A 17,770-nucleotide genomic window follows, 5' to 3' on the forward strand; every position below is an offset into this window, starting at 1 on the left:
ATTTTCAAAGCAACATCATCTGATTTAGTAAGAAGTAATGTGAAAGAGATTCTGATTATGGAGGCGTCACAAAAAAAGCTTTTCATGATTTTGATTTGATTTGATGATAATTTATTTCAGACAGACATTTCATCAGCAAAACAAAAGATAATAATAAGATCTTAATACCTTACTATCAAATTTACATACGTAAATACATGTAAATACACCACTTATTTGGTGACTGTGAGTCTGAAAAGGAGTACGATGTATGAAGGAGTATGAGTATAACTTATATAATCATACCCCTTTTCCATTCATTAATTCATAGCATAAATAGTCTTCCTGTTTTCAGTAATCCTTCAAAACAAACAAAAAACAATAACACAATTTTACAGATATAAAACTGTGTTTCCAAACTCCTGAAAGTGTACCTGCGTTCCTCAGGGGACAACGTTTGGAAGTGGGAAAGTCAACATTTCACCGTAAACCAAACACGAACTGGTGCAACTCACGAAATTTCAGAAAGTGGAGTCAAAGGAACGAGCTGAAGAGGCCCAGGCAGCTTCAGAAAGATCTGGAGCGAACATGCAAGTTTTTCGCCCAAGAAAGCAACAACTTGGATCCATTGACAGGTTATACTCATTTGTTATTAAAATGAAAGTTTTGCTCGCATTATCTGGCTTGTCAAACAAAAATGTTGCATTTACTTAACCAGTGAGGAGTAAAAAGGAAAAATACACATATATGATGTTTAGTAGTGAAAGGAGTTTGAATAGAGAAATTTTCTCAAAACAAAATGACAATGTAATTTATCAGACGGACAGCGTTTGTTGATAGCCAGCATTTTCCTATCATTTGGGCGACAGGACTGGATTTGCACATTCTGTGCGCTATCACCGTTGTTGTCACTCTGTCATTTAACCACAGGGAGTATCAGCTTGTCAAACATTCCCTTTAAATGAAACAAACAGTTGACACATCATAACATGTGACAGGCTGAAGACTAACTGTCTCTTCAGTGCAGCTCTGTGATATTTCATGTAACTATTCATGTGATTTTATAGCATTAAAAAGGGTTTTGAATTGATATCTATGCACATATTTAAGTCTAGAAATTATTTAAATGAACTTGTGCTGCATTAATGTTTGTTATGTTTTAAAAAAGCAACTTGAAATCGACCAGTAGTACCACGTTCACCACTAGGGGGCTTTTGCGATGTCATCCTCTCATTCATTGAACCTGTTGATGAGAAAGAAGCAAACCTAAAATCACTCCTGCGATTCCTTCACACGTTGCACAGGTAATGCTTGTTCAAACGTTGCATGTCTGTATCCTTTACATTGCGAGGACATTTTATAGATGACAGTTTATTATTTTTGTAAACTTTAAAAGCATATTTTAGGTTTTATGGGGGCTTTGATGCAGCTTCTCTGTGCGTCTTTTGGGTGTTTGCCGTTGGACTGTAACGGAAGAAGCTTTAAAGGTTTTTGTTGTCCTTTTTATGAGGAATCATGTCGTGACGTAGATTTATAACTGTCTTATTTCGGTCTTATAATTGGCTTTTGCAGATGATAATTGTTTTATATGTGGGAACTTAGGAAAAGTTGCTCCCATTTGGGTCGTTTTGTTTTGGGTTATTGGCCGTTGGACTAACGGCAAAAGGCTGTGAACTTGTGTTATTATACTGGTAAGAAACATGTGAAAACACTGATACCTGGCAGGTCATTACTGTGTTTGGTTTATTAATTAGTTCTTTTTCTGCACTGTGTGATATTGGGGGAAATGTGTTGCTGTTTTTTCCATTTATGATTCTATAAAGCTGCTGATAGAAAAGCAGCCTGAATCACTCCTGTGATTCTTCTCTGTTACCATCTTGATTCTTTGCTTGGGCCTCTTGTGATTAGATGCAATCGGTGCAGACTAGTTGTATCTATTTAATGCTTTGACTCAAAACAAATCGTGGTTTATCTTTAAAAAATTATATGTTTAAATATGGTAAATTGGTTGTAACTCTATCACGCTTTATCAAGTTCATATGACTCAAATACTTCAGCAGGTTAAAATATTAAATATTGTTGGATCAGAACCTGGTTGGACATTTTGTTAAAGTCAGAGGACATTTGCTTCTTTGAACTACTTTCTGTGTCAACAAGTTCACCGTGTCAACAAACACCCTACTGCAGCAACGTCTTGGAAAATGACTAAGAGGAGGTGGAGAAATGTGGGGAGAAAGCACAAACTAAATGTTTTCATTTCTTCTATTATAAAAAGGAGAAAGCTGTTACTAAATTCTTGCACATTCAGCTGAAAATGCTGCTTGGCCTGGAGTTCTCCTCTAAGACGCTGCTGACTGATGTTCTGGTGCTCTTTGGATTATTAATCTTGGCTCTCTGCCTGCTGAAACTCACCTGGACATGTTGCTGTGGATTCAGACAGTATGTCTTGTCGTCGCTTTGTCAGGCGAACCTGACAAAGTATGGACAATGGGCAGGTAAAGTAAAGTTTGTGCACACACAAACACACACAAAAATTCAACCAACCAAGTATTTTTGATGAAAAAAAAAAAGTTAAAACATAATTGGCTTTATAAGCCTTCCTCAGCCGTTATATTTACTCATTTATATGGTTAAAATTCCACAAGTGGAACATGTAATATGCAAAAGCAGCTTTTTGTGAAATTATTCTTTCATTCTAGACTTGTGAAACGTCCACTTGGTTTCTCCCAGTGTATTATCAGCCTGGTGCCCCATCAGGCTAAACATTAATTATTTATTTAAGTATTTTTTAAAATATATATAGTTGGTGTTGAGACATTGATCTTCCAATCTTTCGAAAACATGATTATGAAGTGATCTTTTCAAATTTCTTGTCAATTTTAAACATTTTTTAACTCAAAAACACGACGGGCCGCTGGATGAATGTCTGCCCTGGGACCCAACCACTGGGCTTAATAAGTTTTATGGGGAAACCTTGCTGTCAAGAATGACATTTAGTGTGTTATTGTTTCATACATATGCAAAACAGGTTAACAGTCTTCCCCTGACTTTTCTACCACCATTGACTATTAGCTGAACCATTTGGTGATCACTGCTCTAAAGCATTCAAGCTACTAAGATAGTTTTGCTACTGACGCATCTTCTGTACATTTCTGTGCTCTAACTGAAGCTAGGAAAATGTTTTTCTGTTGCTGTCATTCATGTGTTAAGATCCCCTTCTCATGAAAATACTAACTTACTAGCTAACATGCTTTGTGTGGGGTCTACACTGCATAAACCGCAGAATGTCATTTTTCCTTGAGGGCAGGGATTATGGGAGGCGAGTTTTCCCAGGCCACAACTTGAACTGTAAATCTCACTCACTTATAGCAAAACATAAGCTCAGGACGTTTTCAGTCATTTACTGCTTACCTCATCCCTCATCTTTAGCTCGGGTCTTTTTAAGCTTTTCTTAGCTTAAAAAGAGCTTAAAGTTGTCTGAATTGTGAAATTATATTGTGTACATTTTGATCAGTTTGCTAAAAGAATCTGTCCTACCAAACTTAAAATTTTGTATTTTTAAATCGCTAGACATTCTACAAAGTTGACATTTCTCTACTTATTTTTGTGCAGTTGTAACTGGTGCCACGTCTGGCATTGGTAGGGCTTATGCAACTGAGGTGAGTTTGCGGGTTCATTTCAGAAAAATTAGATTTCAGATTTCTTATATCTGTGTGTAGTAATTTAAGACAGAATCTACATATTTAACAAGACAGATATTTGTCTGAGCTGCAGCATCTTCACCATCTGTCTGCATGTCTTCCTCCAGTTGGCACGTCGGGGTCTGGATGTTGTTTTAATAGGAAGGTCTGATGAGAGGCTTCAAAAGGTTGCCAAAGAAATCGGTGAGTCAAGCAGAGATGAAGATGGAGATGTCCTCTAATGTTGTCGTCATGGCCAATAAACTCATTTAATTTCTCTTAAACGGTTAACAAACATCTACCGTCTGCCTCAGAAAGCAAGTACGGACGAAAGACTCACACCATCAAAGTGGACTTCACAGAAGGTGGCAGCATCTACTCAACCATAGCTCAGGAGATCCATGACCTGGAGATTGGAATTCTGGGTAATATAGAAAAACACAATTACAAGTTATTATTCATAAGCAGTTTGTGTTTAACATTAAAAACATTTCTGTGTTTTACTCTTTTTAAGTTTTTCTCCATATTCAAAATCTCCTCCAACAGTTAAAAACAATTGCATAGCATGGCTGATGCCTGAGCTAAAACCTAAAGTAAGACTTAATTAGGAGAGAACTGCTGCCACCTACTGGTCAGCTCAAAGGTTGGTTTCCATGTAGATGGACAGGCGGACAGACTCTTCTGTTCAAGACACAGATTACTTACGTGTCAAGAGATGTATGGGCTGTCTGAATCTCCTACAAGTGAAAGAAGATATTTGACTAATTCAAATCTCCAGACAAGAGAAACAGTGTTTTGATTTATTATATATCTGACACTTACTGCTTTTCCCTTCAAAATAAGACAACGGTGGTGTTTATTAATGAAAGTTCTTGTGTCTTGAACCTCACAGTTAACAACGTTGGAATGATCTGCAATGATCATTTTGCCTATTTTCTGGAAACACCAAATCCCGGAAAGGTGATCCATTATAAATATCCCTTTTTAGGGCCAAACACCAGATGATTTAAACTAACTGAGGCTAATATGTATTTTCTAATGTTATTTCTATTTATTTTGAACAGAAAATCACTGAGATCGTCAATTGTAACATACTCTCTGTACCCCAGGTAAGATGTCTACGCTAACATACCATCTAATGGGTTTCATACAACTTCCTATCTATAAAACTATTATGTTGTCACAATACAGATGACCAGGCTGATTCTTCCTCGCATGGTGCTCAGGTATCCACAGACACATCAATAACATGCAGCATTAGGATGACCAGATTTATAAACATTTGGGTTTCCTTTTCCAGAGGCAAAGGATTAATCATCAACATCTCCTCTGAAATGGGTGTCCGTCCACATCCACTGGTGTCTCTCTATTCGGCCACCAAGGTCTTTTTCTGGTGTTCATTTTCACACATTCATTCAAACCCATCATAACCTGCTCACTCAATGACCCTCAACGTTACGTATACTTTGTTACAGATTTTTGTGATACATTTCTCCAAGTGTTTACATGCTGAGTACAAGTCAGTGGGAATCACAGTCCAGGTAATGCACACCTGCCCTCTCTAAAACTGCATTTGTCTTTATGATACATTACATTTATGACTGAAATATAATGGTGTGGACTGAAGGTCAAATAATTGGATGAACTAATCCAATTGGTTTCTTTCTAGATTGAAAATAACTCAACATTTTTTTGTCATTTAATATTTTATGCTATTACAAAGGATAAACAAGTTGATATGCAATACTATCCTTACTTAACTGGCTTTCTAAGAATAACAGGCATTTGTTTTGTTCATTTAATTATTATGAATTACAACTAATGAAACTCCAACATTTTCTCAGAATATTAAGATTGTTTTGAGAAAACAGTTATACGAAATATTTTTAACCCATTAATTTTATTTTCCCATTTTGACCTGAAGAATCATGCAAGAGGACTCGTGACTTGTCCGGCACACATGCTTGACGTGTCTTACCGCGAAAGACTTTCACGGGGTGCTATAAACAACCATATGAATGGGGAAGTTGAGTGGAAGGAAAACACGTTATAGAAAAGGTGCAGAAGGAATGGGGATGACTGCAGCCTTTCAGAGGATAGGAAAATCTATTTAAGAGTTTGGGTGACTTTCCAATGTGTCAGTGCTTCAATGGATAACCCAACACAGAGTCAAGAACAAGACCAGAGAATAACAATGTCCATGTCCAAGAAGACCAAATCAATTGAACATCATATTTTTGCACCACTAATGAGAATAGTTCTCAGGTGGAGGATAAAATCCCATTAAAGTTACTTCAGCTTAAGGTCATCACATCATTTCTATCAACTAATAGATTTGTTATCTTGTGTTAAATCAAGGATAATTTGTCATTCAGTTGAAAAAGCGTGCATCTTTAAAAATGAGTCTTGACCTTTGTTGTTATGTTATCTAATTTTGATGTTACTGTTCCTCAGTGCGTGACCCCATTCATGGTGTCCACCAACATGACAAAAAAACTAAAAGTCAGCTTGTTTGTGAAGAGTCCTCCAGAGTTCGTCTATGAGGCTTTGAACACTGTGGGTCACTCCACCTTCACCAGCGGCTGTCTGTCCCATGCACTGCAGGTCAGAGCAGAGCAGCAATAAGCCATGATCTGTTCCAAGGTTTCAAACTGTCTCTTCACTTTTCTCTGCTTGCCCAAAATCCTACAGAGTGTGGCCTTCTCCATTCTCGTGCCGGACTGGCTTCGGATGTCAACATTTTTCATCCAGCGGCTGAGGAAAAGTGTGAGGATAGAATCCTGTCTGACAGAAGAACCCGAGGCAGAGGTGTGAATCTGGGGAAAAAAATAAAGGTTGTTTTGTTTTTTTAATTTCACTGAAATGACCATTGACTTTATGTTGACCGATGCAGGCATTATACGTCCTCATATATTATAAACATTTATTCATTAATATATCAGGTTTGTGTGTTTTATGTCTCATTGACGACAGTTGAGCTAAATTTACTCTCCTCCAGTATTATTGTTATCATCACAGTAGCATAACTGCTACAACCACACAAATAATTCAAAAAGCAAAATAAGATTCATCACAGATTGATATTTATGTGCCTCAGAAAAATATGTTGCTTTGTATGTATGTATTTAGTAAACAAATACATGCATTTAATATATAAATCTCAGCCTGTTTAAAGGTATGCCCATGTGCTGTCCAGCATGTCCACTGGTGGTACCGTGGGCATGAACGCAGCTTTGAATGACACACAATTAGTTTCCTATAAGTCATTTTAAGCAGAAAAACACTGAGTAACAAACAGACAATATTTGAAGAAGGCAGTAACACAGAAATCTGCAAATTAATTGGAAGGAATGAAAAATGTGTATTAAATAAAGGTTTAATCAATTAGGGGATGCATAAAGGTTAAGAGGACAATCAATAACTGCAGTGGAGAGAGGAGAGGATGACCCCAAACACATCTAAGAAAACAAAGCTGCTAGAAAGAACCGACCAATAACCAAATTATGTACTTCTGGAATAAATTAAGATTTAAAAGCTCAGAAGAGAAAATGAGAAGCTTTAAAGTTTGAAGACAGTGTGTTTGTTAAAAAAAAAAAAAAACATTAAAGTATAGTAACTAGTTTCTCCATAGACATTTAGCATACAGTCTTCAAGACAGTATGCTGTCTTGAAGAGAAAGACAACAATTCTGGCTTCAAAGAGAAAGAAATATAAACATAAATTGTGTTTTAACATGTTTATTTCTCTCATCGTTCCGTTGGAGACACAGTTTTGCAAAGAAGTTCTATCAAGAAAAATTATGACCACAAATATGCTGGCTTTTTAGTACAAAGCCATTTCAAGTATATGAAGGAGGAATGATTCCTATTAAACTTGAAGTGCTACTTGAATGTGGACCTGTTCCAAGCAAAGAAAAAAAAATCAGGTGGTAAAACAAATAAATACTGCAGAATAACATTCTTAAATAATATTTGATGCAGAATTGGTTCTACTTAGTTTTAAGAAAACAGAGAACTAAGACTTTGTGATATTTACATCATCAAATGAGACGAAACGTGCTCAGAGATCAGTGTACGTGACCGGGGTGACCCCATGAATCAACAGCGTCGGCCCTAAACCTCTGGTCACTGCTTCCAGCTGAGTCAAGTAGTGCTGTGACTGGTTTCGACCAGCAGGGGGCCGAGGTAAATACAGGAATCGCACGGCAGCCTGAGAGCTGTGCTCCATCAACATGCGGTTCACTGCAGACAGGAAGTCGTCAGATAAACCTGGCGTTGGCTCTTCGCAGCGCTCCCCCTCTGGCAGAGCGTAGTGCTGCACCACGGAGTCCCACGGCACAATCTTGATGGACGCCCTGATCCTCAGCTTCCTCAGCAGCTCCCGAAACGTCTCTTCATTGACCACCCAGCTCTGGTCAGAGGAGCCCGTCTCCACATTCAAGAAGATCCGCATTCTTGCATGGCGCCACTTGCTTGACATGTTGAGCACGCAGGCCATCTGCAGCAGGAACAGACTGCACACGTCCTGGTAGTCCTGGTTGCCCGGCTGGAGCAGGTTGAGCGGCCACACGTCTATCGTCCGCTCAGACCCGTCCACTTTGCTATCTTTGCCTTCTCCCTGTAGCTGGAAGAAGTATCTGCCGAGGCACACGTTTTTCTTCATTTTGATGGCGTCGGAAATGATGCCAACGTACTCGTCCGGCGACAGCCATCGGGGGCTCTCGACGTGTCGGACAGGAGGGAAATGGGCTTGCAGCGAAGGCAGGTCCACCCCAAAATTATATTCCCCCTCACTGCCTTCTCCCGCAGATGAACGGCAGAAGGCGGAGTCCTGCAGGAAGAAATCATCCGGAGTGCAGCTGTCATAGAAACCCAGAATCAGAGTGTTGGGCTTCATACCACCTTGGAGAAAGATGCGCAAAAATCAGACCCGGCACATGCAGACAAAACAATGGTGTAGACAGAAGGTGGTGAAACGTTTACCAAGTCCTGTGATGCGCAGCAGATGCTGTGTTCCCTGTCTGACTGAAGGAGACAGAGTGAGGTCTACAAAGGCCTTCACACCTAGTTTATCAACCAGACTCAGCCAGAAGTTGTACTGGGTCTGGACAGGATCTGATGGCAGGGAGTCTGAAATACAAAGCATTTATTACAGCATGACCCTAATTAACAAAAATTATTACCGTTAAAGGGAATTAAGTTTGCTATGCGGATATATTAAAGAAAATATGTTGAGTGGCACGCAACAGACTTTCCTACTCTAGGAAAGTCTGACGTAAACGTTGAACGTAAACACACTTTAAGTATTAGTATTTTATTCCATATTTTGCACCTTGAGGACTAATATGTTTGTGATCTGTGTCAATTTATTTGAAGTAATGATGAAATGTTAAGCAATACAATAAAACTTGATTTGCTTCGGCTGGAAATCTGGTGTTTAGTTTATGATAAAATCAGAAAAAGATCTCCACTAATTAACATAACTAATAAATAATGTGTGAAAATGGAATAGTCTTGATGAATTTCATAAAGAGTTTACTTTGTATCAATAAAGGTAACCTGCAGTTATTATAGCAATGGGGTTGTAATGAGTTTTCTACAGCACTAGGGGGCATACATACAAAAAACTGAAAAAAAAAACAACAAAAAGCAAGAAAAAAAGGAAAGAAAAAGAAACTAGAATTAAAAAGTGCATAATTTCTATGACTTCATCTTGTTGTCTTAAAGCATTTTCCTGGAGTTCATGGAGACAAAAGTAATGACCCATTTAGGCTGAAATGAATATTCATATGACTAACACTCAGGTGGCAGTTCAGAGAAAACCTTTGTTGATATTTGCAACAGCAGCACTGGGGAAAAGGCCAAACCCAAGAGGAGCCTATTGTAGTGTATGTAAACTTACGGACACCTACTGCCTCACCACGTCTTGCTAAACCGGATGTGTTGCATTAGAATGAATGACAAAACCATCACATGCTGATGTATAACAGCAGTGGCATACTTCCAGGCACATGACTAGGACACCCGTTGGGCGTACTTAGCAAAAGTATTCATACATTATTAATATTTTGTCACATTACAAACACAACAATGAATTTTGTGGAGATTTTAGGAGATAAACTGACAAAAGCGTAGTCTGATAGAAAGGTTTCCAAAAAAACTATGTAGAGGACACACAAGTTGAAGGAGGCGCTCTGCATTTCTCCAGCAGAGACTCTGAACATTCAGCCCGAGCAGCAATGTTATGGATTAGATAAATGCATTTTTATGTGTTCGAAATGGCCCAGTCAAAGTTCAGACAAATATCCAATTGAGTATAGAGATTAAGTATTGAGCCAATACTTAATCTCAGCATGAGCTTAACACATGAGCTCACAGTTCACCCCCTTAACACTTCTCAGCTGTGAGCTTATTTGTGTTGGTCTATCAGGTAAAATTCCTGCAAAATCCAATACAATGTGTGATACTGAAGTGACAAAATTTTAAAAAGCTCAAGGGAGATGAAACTATACGACTAAATACCCTCCCTCAAATGACAGAGACACAATTTCATTCTTACATCAAGGTGGGAGTGAAAGAATTAAAGTTTTGAAAAAGAAGATCATTGAAGGGGACATTACAGATCAAAAACAGATAATTACCCAGATCTCCCAGCTGCACATGCCCCAACACGTACAGCCCGCCCTTCTTCAGCTGGTTCACAAACAGAATAAGCTGGCAGGAGGAGCGCGGGTTGGACACCATCAGCAGGACTTGGGGCCTCCAGAACTTCACATGGTCTTTCCTCACATCCAGCATTAACAGATACTTCCGCACCTACACACACATCAATGCCCAAACAGAAACGACACAGTCACGAAGGGGAACGTGCCCGAGTTCTGCATATGTTGCGTCCAGATACCTGGTGAAAAATGAGAGCCTGGCTGATGTAGCCCCAGCTGCTTGTGGGTGACCTGTAGTGGAGGAAAAGCAGCAGCAGTAGCAGCAGGACGATGCTGCCTGAAGAATACACAGGGTTGATCACAAACATCATGACCAAACAGCTGAGGATCCCCAGCAGGCAGGTGTGCCACGAGAAGAGCTGAAAGGTCGGTCTGTCAAAACACAAGGAGGAAACGCAAAGAACCCCTGAAAACTGGATCCAGACAGTCTGGAGTCAAGGAAGAAAAAAATATATGAGAAGAGTTTTTGACAGGAAATATTTTTACCTGAAGTTTGGTGCAGATGCCCACTCTAGAGCCAGACAGGCCAGATCTACAGCAGCATAAGCAAGTAAGTAGAAGACTGTCACAAGACTCGCCACAGCATTTAGGTGCCCTGCAAACACCACACACTGACAGAAACATGGAGACACAGGAACGGGTCGAGTCTGAGAATATGCCGTTTGCAGAGTTGCTGCAGTTTTCCATGCAGAAATTCTACATTTTCTGGAGTTCACAGTTATTTGCAGGCCTTGTATTAAAAAGAGACATACTATTACTTAATCATACAGCCTGCGAAAACAAAAAAGGGAAAGAATGAAGGAGAAGAGAAGGGATGGTTTGGACAAAAGGAAAAACACAGAAGGAGATAAGTGAGGAAAGAAGGGAAAAAAAGACCATAAGAAGAACAGAAAGAAAGGAAATATAAGAAGTGAAGGAGACAATGCAGAAAGGAAGAATAAAATATCAAAAAGGCAGGAAGGACACATTTAGACAATGAGGTAATAAAGTCTGGAAGTACAGCTACATTATTAGTATCTTATCAATATTTATCCAGATCTGAAAATGACCAAACGAAAACATTTTTTTAAATCTAAATTTAAAGTGCAGTACTGACCTGTGCCAGGCCCCAGGTGTACAGCACCGCCACCCACGGGTTCCCAGAGCTAGATGTGACGGTTGCTGGGGCCAACGGCAACCCTGAGAAGAAAACAGGAAAGGGGGCGTGTTCAAAATAGAAAAATAAAAATAAAAAAATCATATGACTTACCAAAGAGATGATCGAGAGCAAGAGCGTGGAGAATGCGGGACGCTCCGATCATGGCGCACATCGCAGCTGACAGAGAGGCACAGTAAATCCCAACGGTGACAAACGGCGGCCAGACGTTAATTCGCTGCAGAAAGCCGTAGTCTTGAGTCAAGAGGGTCCTAACACGAAATAAAACGTCCATGATCTGTTTCTGTTTAACACCACTGAAGCTGGTAGGTTGTATGGTCAGGCATGACAGCCGTAGCACCTGTCGCATGTGGCGCTGACCAGGATGAAGAGGAGGACGTAGACGGTGAAGGTGTAGAAGACGGCGATGATGGTGCCTTTAGGGATGGAAATACTCGGAGTCTTCAGCTCACCTTCACACAGGTTGAGAAGCAGCAAAGATCTATGAACATGTTGATGCAGAGACTTGCAAAAGCAAAGCTTGTTTTTCATTATTTGCCAAATGAAGGCAGGTTTACTTTAATGTCCTTCATGCAAAAATGAGCGGATTCACTGTGGTTGACGTTAAAATAAATCTGTAACCTGACATGTTGGCTCCAGCCATGATCCCAGTGCAGCTGGTGAACATGACAGCAAACACGGTGGCAAACGACATGACAGAGTTGGTGCTGTAGTCCAAAGAGTAACCGGCTGCACAGAAAAACATTTAAAGAAAAGTCAAAACCCAGAGAAAAGCTGCACTGGTCACTCTTCTTCACAAGCATCAGCACCGTCGATAATTCTGACTCACAGCCGAGATTGTTCCTCAGGGTGGTGGCGCTGAAACCCGTGTAGCTGGCGTTGTAGCGGACCGTCTGGTTGCCGGGCCCCGGGTGGGTGATGACAAAGTCTCTCGGCTTGACTGCCACAGAGCTGATGAAGACGGACAGCAGCGACACGGTGACCACCAGCAGGATGGCGAAGGCCGTGCGCGAGTAAATGTGGGCGCCCACCAGGCACACGAGGAGACAGAGCAGGAGCACCACAGAGGAGTACAGAACCGTGTACCAGTAGCCCTGAGGGAGAACACGCAGCCCTCCGGAAACAGACGACTCTGAAATAAATAGAATAACGGGCCTTAATCCGGGTGGCCTGACGATTATCAAAAGTAGGGTTGGGATTTTAAGCGTACCAGGATCTGCTCCGAAAACATCTAGGACGGCCTCCACGAGACCCAGGACGTACTCGCCGCACGCAAACACTTTGGCAAGGAAGAACATCAAACCGATGCTTCCACCAAACTCGGGTCCCAAAGAGCGGCTGATCATGTCTAAAATCAGTTTCATTAAGGATTGTTTATTTGTAAGTGGTACTAACTATAAATGTGGAAAAATAGGAATAATTAAAAACCCACAATCTGTTCACATCTGGTAAGGATACAATATGCTCCTCCGCCCTGAATGGCTCCGTTAGTTGAAATGGCACAGATTGACAGAACTGTGAGCGATATGATGGTGTAGGCGACGACTACCATTAAAAGACCCTGCAGCAACCCCGCATGACCCACCACAAACCCTGCAAGATGGAGGTCACATCGCTCTGAGTCACCATGACCGAGCAGAGCCCAAAATGCTTTACAAACAGCAAAACTAAACTGAGCTCGCTTTCCCCCCCTCACTTCTCTAAATTATTTCTGAACCTGCGTCACACACCTGTCCTCAGGAACAATATGATGCTGAACATGGAGAGGATGGTCGGCACCATCACACCAAAGAAGGTGTTCAGTCTGCGCGGGTCCTGAGCTGCTTTCCCAGAGCTGGAGTCCTGGGGGGAGTCCGACGCCGCGCCGCATGTCGCTGCGGTCAGGGTCAGCCCGCAGACCCCCGAGGTGATGAGAGGGGAGCGTTCGTTTGGCATGGCTGCAAGAAGAGGAATCAAACTCATTGTGGTGCTGCAAATGACTTAGATTCTGAACCAGCTTGTCCTGAAAACTGTCAAATATCCACAAAAACATTAAAGTTCCTGGTTACAATATGAAAATGTTAGCTATATAAATACATTTGAGAGGCACTTTGTGTTATGTTAAAAGTACACCAGGTGAAACAGCACAAATTAAACAGCCAAAAAAAGATTACTTTAACAATCAGTCAAAGAGATACTGAAACTGGCATCATAAAAAGATTCTGTGAGTGCAAAAAAAATATCTGCGGGGAAGTCAGATGGATAAATACCGAACAGCTGTGATCATTGTGCCCTGAGGAGGCACAGCATTAAAAACAGACATGAGTCTGTGATGGGAATCTCTTCATGGGCTGCAGGACATCAGAAAATCAGTCAGTGAACAGCGTTCATTGTTGAGTCTCAAAACGCGTTTAATAAAAGAAATAAAATGCTGCCATGCACAAAAAAAAAAACAACAAACAGTTGAAGTGTTTCACTGTAAAGCTGGTTTGTAGTTTGTTTTGTTGTAATCTGAAGTGTGAAATAAACTTCAGTGGAGGGATAAATGTGTTTAGGTTTATGTCTGGTTGAACGATGCGTGTGCCCAGTTGATTTTTTTGTTGTCCATGCAGATCAGGGCTGTCAAACCCAGTTTCATCTTGGGCCATGTCAAAAATCTGGTTGCACCAGAATGTACTGATAAAACCCATTGAACCGGTAAATTGTGAATCTGTAGCTGTCCCTCCAGGATTGTTTTTTAGTCAAATCACAAGACCTTGTAGGGCTAATATATTAGTGCATCATATTTGCAAATATATGATGTTAAATGTGATTTCGTTTTAGACAAACTCCATGCAGTTTGACTGAAACTGAGCTATTTTGCAAAAAGGAATGGGCAAAAACTTCACTTTCCACTCCCAAGACATGTGAAACAGACCTACAGCTGCATCAAAAGGCAGCTCTTTTTTTCTTTTTCTCTTTTTTTGCAAAAACAAAAACCTGTAACCCACGCATTGTTCCCTTCCTGCTCACATTCATTCGCTCATTGCTTGGTGTTGAATTATCTCATAAAATCCAAATAAAATCCATGGTTACTGCATGATGGAAACGCGAAAGCCTTAAAAGATGCAGGATTACTTTAGTAATTCATTAACCGTACAGTATAGATTAATTTACAGCAGCGTGGTTTTGTGTAGTCTAATAAAATTAGAATGTTTTAACATTTTATGAGATGTTTTTTGCTCTGTATGAAAATAAACACCTTAAGTTAAGAAGTTCCTTCTTTTTACAGTAGTTCCTCTTTTTTTTTTAAGAGTTCTGCTCATTGTAGTCACTTTACCAGTGTTTAAAATATCCTCACATTTTGAACTTTAAAGCAAATGGTTGCACAAGATATTGCTTACAGAGGCCCCAAAGGAGAAGCCGAGTCAAGATTTCATGTCACGCTTCTTAATAAAGTCTAACACCGGAGGTTGGTATTTGGAGTCATCTGATTCGTAGCAGCTTGCTTCTTTTCACATGCAGCTTACATCAGAAAGAGATCATTTCAGCAGAGTGCCATGCCTCGGATGTCCTTTAACTCACCCTTTTTTTTCCCCCTGAAGATTACTCGTAATGATCGGATGAAACGCTCGATGAGTTGCTCAGCTAAAGGAATCACATGATGGGACAAGCAGAGCCGATGGTAAAGAGGATGCAAATCTCTCCGATAACGGTCTTCCTGTTTGCTTTGGAGCAACTGAGACACCGTCTTTATCACTTCATAACGTCGAGATTAGATATGCTGAAAAAAAAAAAAAAAACAAATCAAATAGAATTTGCCTCAATCTAACAAGGAACAGAAAAAAGACTGAAAATGGTTCAGAGGTGGTTATTTCAGCAGGATAAAAGCCCAAAACATACAGATGGAACATTTCTCTTCTTCCACAAGTATCTGTGTCCAGAACTAAACCCTACAAAAGAAAAACTGTGGAATTAGCTGAAGGGAAGAGGACTGATTTTGAGACGGATGGTCTTTCTCTCCAAATGTTCCAGGAATGTTGAAGGAGAAACATAGATGCTGCTCAGACAAAGCAGCATCTTTGTCTAAGCAGTCAGTGAACAGCAGAACGGGTCATTTTGTCAATGCAATTATTTCTCATCTTTTCCCCGTTAATAATAAATGGACTCAATCCAAAGTTTGATTCTACATCTTAGGTGTTGCACTTTGTTCCTCTAAAGAAAGATGAGTTTATTTAAGGTTTTCACAAAGGGATGCCATAAATAACTAGTTTCACAGTGGGAGCTGTAGCTTCTTATGCAGCTTCCTGTGATCTTTATCAACTTACAATTTAGTTTTCTGTTGTTCGTGAATTAACTCGAAGGTTTAGAGGCTCTGCGCCTCACTATGACCTTAAAGTGTCGTTTCAAAGGGGAAGTTGTAGGTCTTTTTGCGTTTCCTTCCCTGTAGTGTGATGTTGCCGGGCTGCATGCTCCGCAGGAGGCTGCTAGTGACGCACTGAGCTCCTGATGCAGCTGCAGACCGACCACATCTATCTAAAGGCCCTCTGCACCTCAGCGAGCTCCACTTCAACTTACCAACATAAACCAGCGCTTCCGGTGCGTGAAGGCGGAGCGACTGCAGCATACGTTACATAAAAAAAAAAAAGTTAACGCGTTTTTAAGATGCAATGAAAAACACTTGACGTTTTGTTTACGCTTCGGAAGTGAAGGTCAGGAAGTTACCGCCGCTCTTACGCCAGGAAGATAACAACAGCCTGGATGTTTGCATCCGGAGATGCCTCATAAAATAAAGGCTTACCGCTCAGCTTCATCCACTTCCTGCCTGTCGGCTCCTGCTCTCGGGGCTCCGGTGTGCGCGCGTGGCTCGGGCGGCGTTGAGGCGAAGCTCCGGCGGGAAAAATGCGACCGTGGCGGGCCGGTGAAAGGACGGAGTTACCCCCGGACAGCTGGATGTGGTGGGAAATATGCTGCCCAATGACAACACAGCTACCCCGTCACGCCTCGCTCCTCCCTGTTATTTGCTACAAATAGTCACGGGAGAACAGAGAGAGCCCCATGTGACACCCAGAAGGGGAGGACGAAAACATCTCAAACACGAGCCACGGTACCGCTGGTGGGGCATAACCCCGCCCCTGATGCCGGACCTGTCAAACCATCGCTGCCTCGGAAACATCCCGTAATGCATCTTCAGCAGTAACGGAGCTGACTGGGGATGCTGGGTTATTTCACAGACTAGTGGATGTTTATTGCAAGAGAAAAACATGGACAACAATGTCTGCAAAACCCAAGTAAAGTGGAATTGCTAATCAAAACTTGCAGTTTTCTTTGCCGCCACAAGAGGTCACTGTACAGTACCATGCACGGATCCCTGTGAACAATCTTCAAACTTTTCTTAAAATCTATTATTTTGTGACAATTGCTTACAATTTTCTATCATTCTGTCATTCAAAATGAGCACACGGGGTTCCCCTGTTTTGTTTTTGATCCTCGTTACATTATCAAAAACCGTGTGCGTTATTCATCCAATCCAAATAGGATAGGATGAAACGTCAGAGTTAAGTTTATGTCCATATCACAAATGAAAACAACCAAGTGCTTCATAGTCGAGCTGAATAATTGATTTTACTTTTCTTCAGAGACTAGGAAACACTAAACTAAAAGACAAACAGAATAATCAAATGACATAAAACACAAATGATACCTTCAAGACAAAAAAAAACTACCCATACAACATTGGATTAAATGAAAACAAGAAACATGCTTGAGAAAAATAAAACAGTGGATGAAAATATAAGTTTCAACAGATTTTAAAGTTGCCTGACCAGCATCTACTTAGTAATCTGTAATTTTGATCACATTTACACATCAGTCTGTCATGAAACTATTTTAATTGTGGTCATATTTGACTTTAAATCCATTTGCTGAGGAGTTATTCTTACATTTATTTCCAGCCAGAGTGCTTGAGCCACTCTGGCACATTTTGAACCTGACAGATTCTGACGCTGCCATCTTGGAATATGGGCAAAAACCATCAGGGAAGACAGAATTCACTGATGGCGTAACCCGGTCTTTCAAATCATTCAGGTGGTCAGATGATCTCACTCTTTAGCCACGCAATATTTTTTAACCTGCCTGACCAAATGAGCAACTCCAGATCGCAGCTCTGACCCACAGAGTCCTGCAGCAGGTGCTGAGGATGAACGGTCTGTGGTTTTCTTCAGGCTGTGTTGCCATACATTTTGCCATTGTTTTTATGACTAGATTTTTGCAGAT

General features: G+C 40.7%; 2 protein-coding genes across 2 annotated transcripts; one reads left to right on the forward strand and one right to left on the reverse strand.

The window, feature by feature from the left end:
- Positions 1 to 1,176: 1,176 nt before the first annotated feature.
- hsd20b2 (hydroxysteroid (20-beta) dehydrogenase 2) lies at positions 1,177 to 6,516 on the forward strand. The gene is made up of 12 exons (XM_055043749.1): positions 1,177 to 1,283; positions 2,255 to 2,474; positions 3,592 to 3,638; positions 3,788 to 3,863; positions 3,974 to 4,084; positions 4,552 to 4,619; positions 4,724 to 4,768; positions 4,851 to 4,885; positions 4,960 to 5,041; positions 5,135 to 5,200; positions 6,114 to 6,263; positions 6,351 to 6,516. Exons 2-12 carry the CDS (start codon positions 2,294 to 2,296, stop codon positions 6,471 to 6,473), a joined length of 984 nt encoding a protein of 327 aa, XP_054899724.1. The 5' UTR covers positions 1,177 to 1,283; positions 2,255 to 2,293; the 3' UTR covers positions 6,474 to 6,516.
- An 864-nt stretch (positions 6,517 to 7,380) lies between these two features.
- On the reverse strand, positions 7,381 to 16,604 carry slc12a9 (solute carrier family 12 member 9). The gene is made up of 14 exons (XM_055043748.1): positions 16,296 to 16,604; positions 13,267 to 13,473; positions 12,995 to 13,129; positions 12,747 to 12,884; positions 12,366 to 12,668; positions 12,158 to 12,265; positions 11,877 to 11,988; positions 11,630 to 11,787; positions 11,477 to 11,559; positions 10,867 to 10,991; positions 10,560 to 10,752; positions 10,300 to 10,474; positions 8,642 to 8,788; positions 7,381 to 8,560 (listed from the first exon to the last, which is right to left on the reverse strand). The coding sequence occupies exons 1-14, from the start codon at positions 16,306 to 16,308 to the stop codon at positions 7,719 to 7,721; spliced, it is 2,739 nt and encodes a 912-aa protein (XP_054899723.1). The 5' UTR covers positions 16,309 to 16,604; the 3' UTR covers positions 7,381 to 7,718.
- Positions 16,605 to 17,770: the final 1,166 nt, after the last annotated feature.

The sequence above is a fragment of the Poeciliopsis prolifica genome, unplaced genomic scaffold (assembly GCF_027474105.1).
Source record: "Poeciliopsis prolifica strain line A6 unplaced genomic scaffold, Auburn_PproV2 SCAFFOLD019, whole genome shotgun sequence".
Classification (NCBI taxonomy): Eukaryota; Metazoa; Chordata; class Actinopteri; order Cyprinodontiformes; family Poeciliidae; genus Poeciliopsis; species Poeciliopsis prolifica.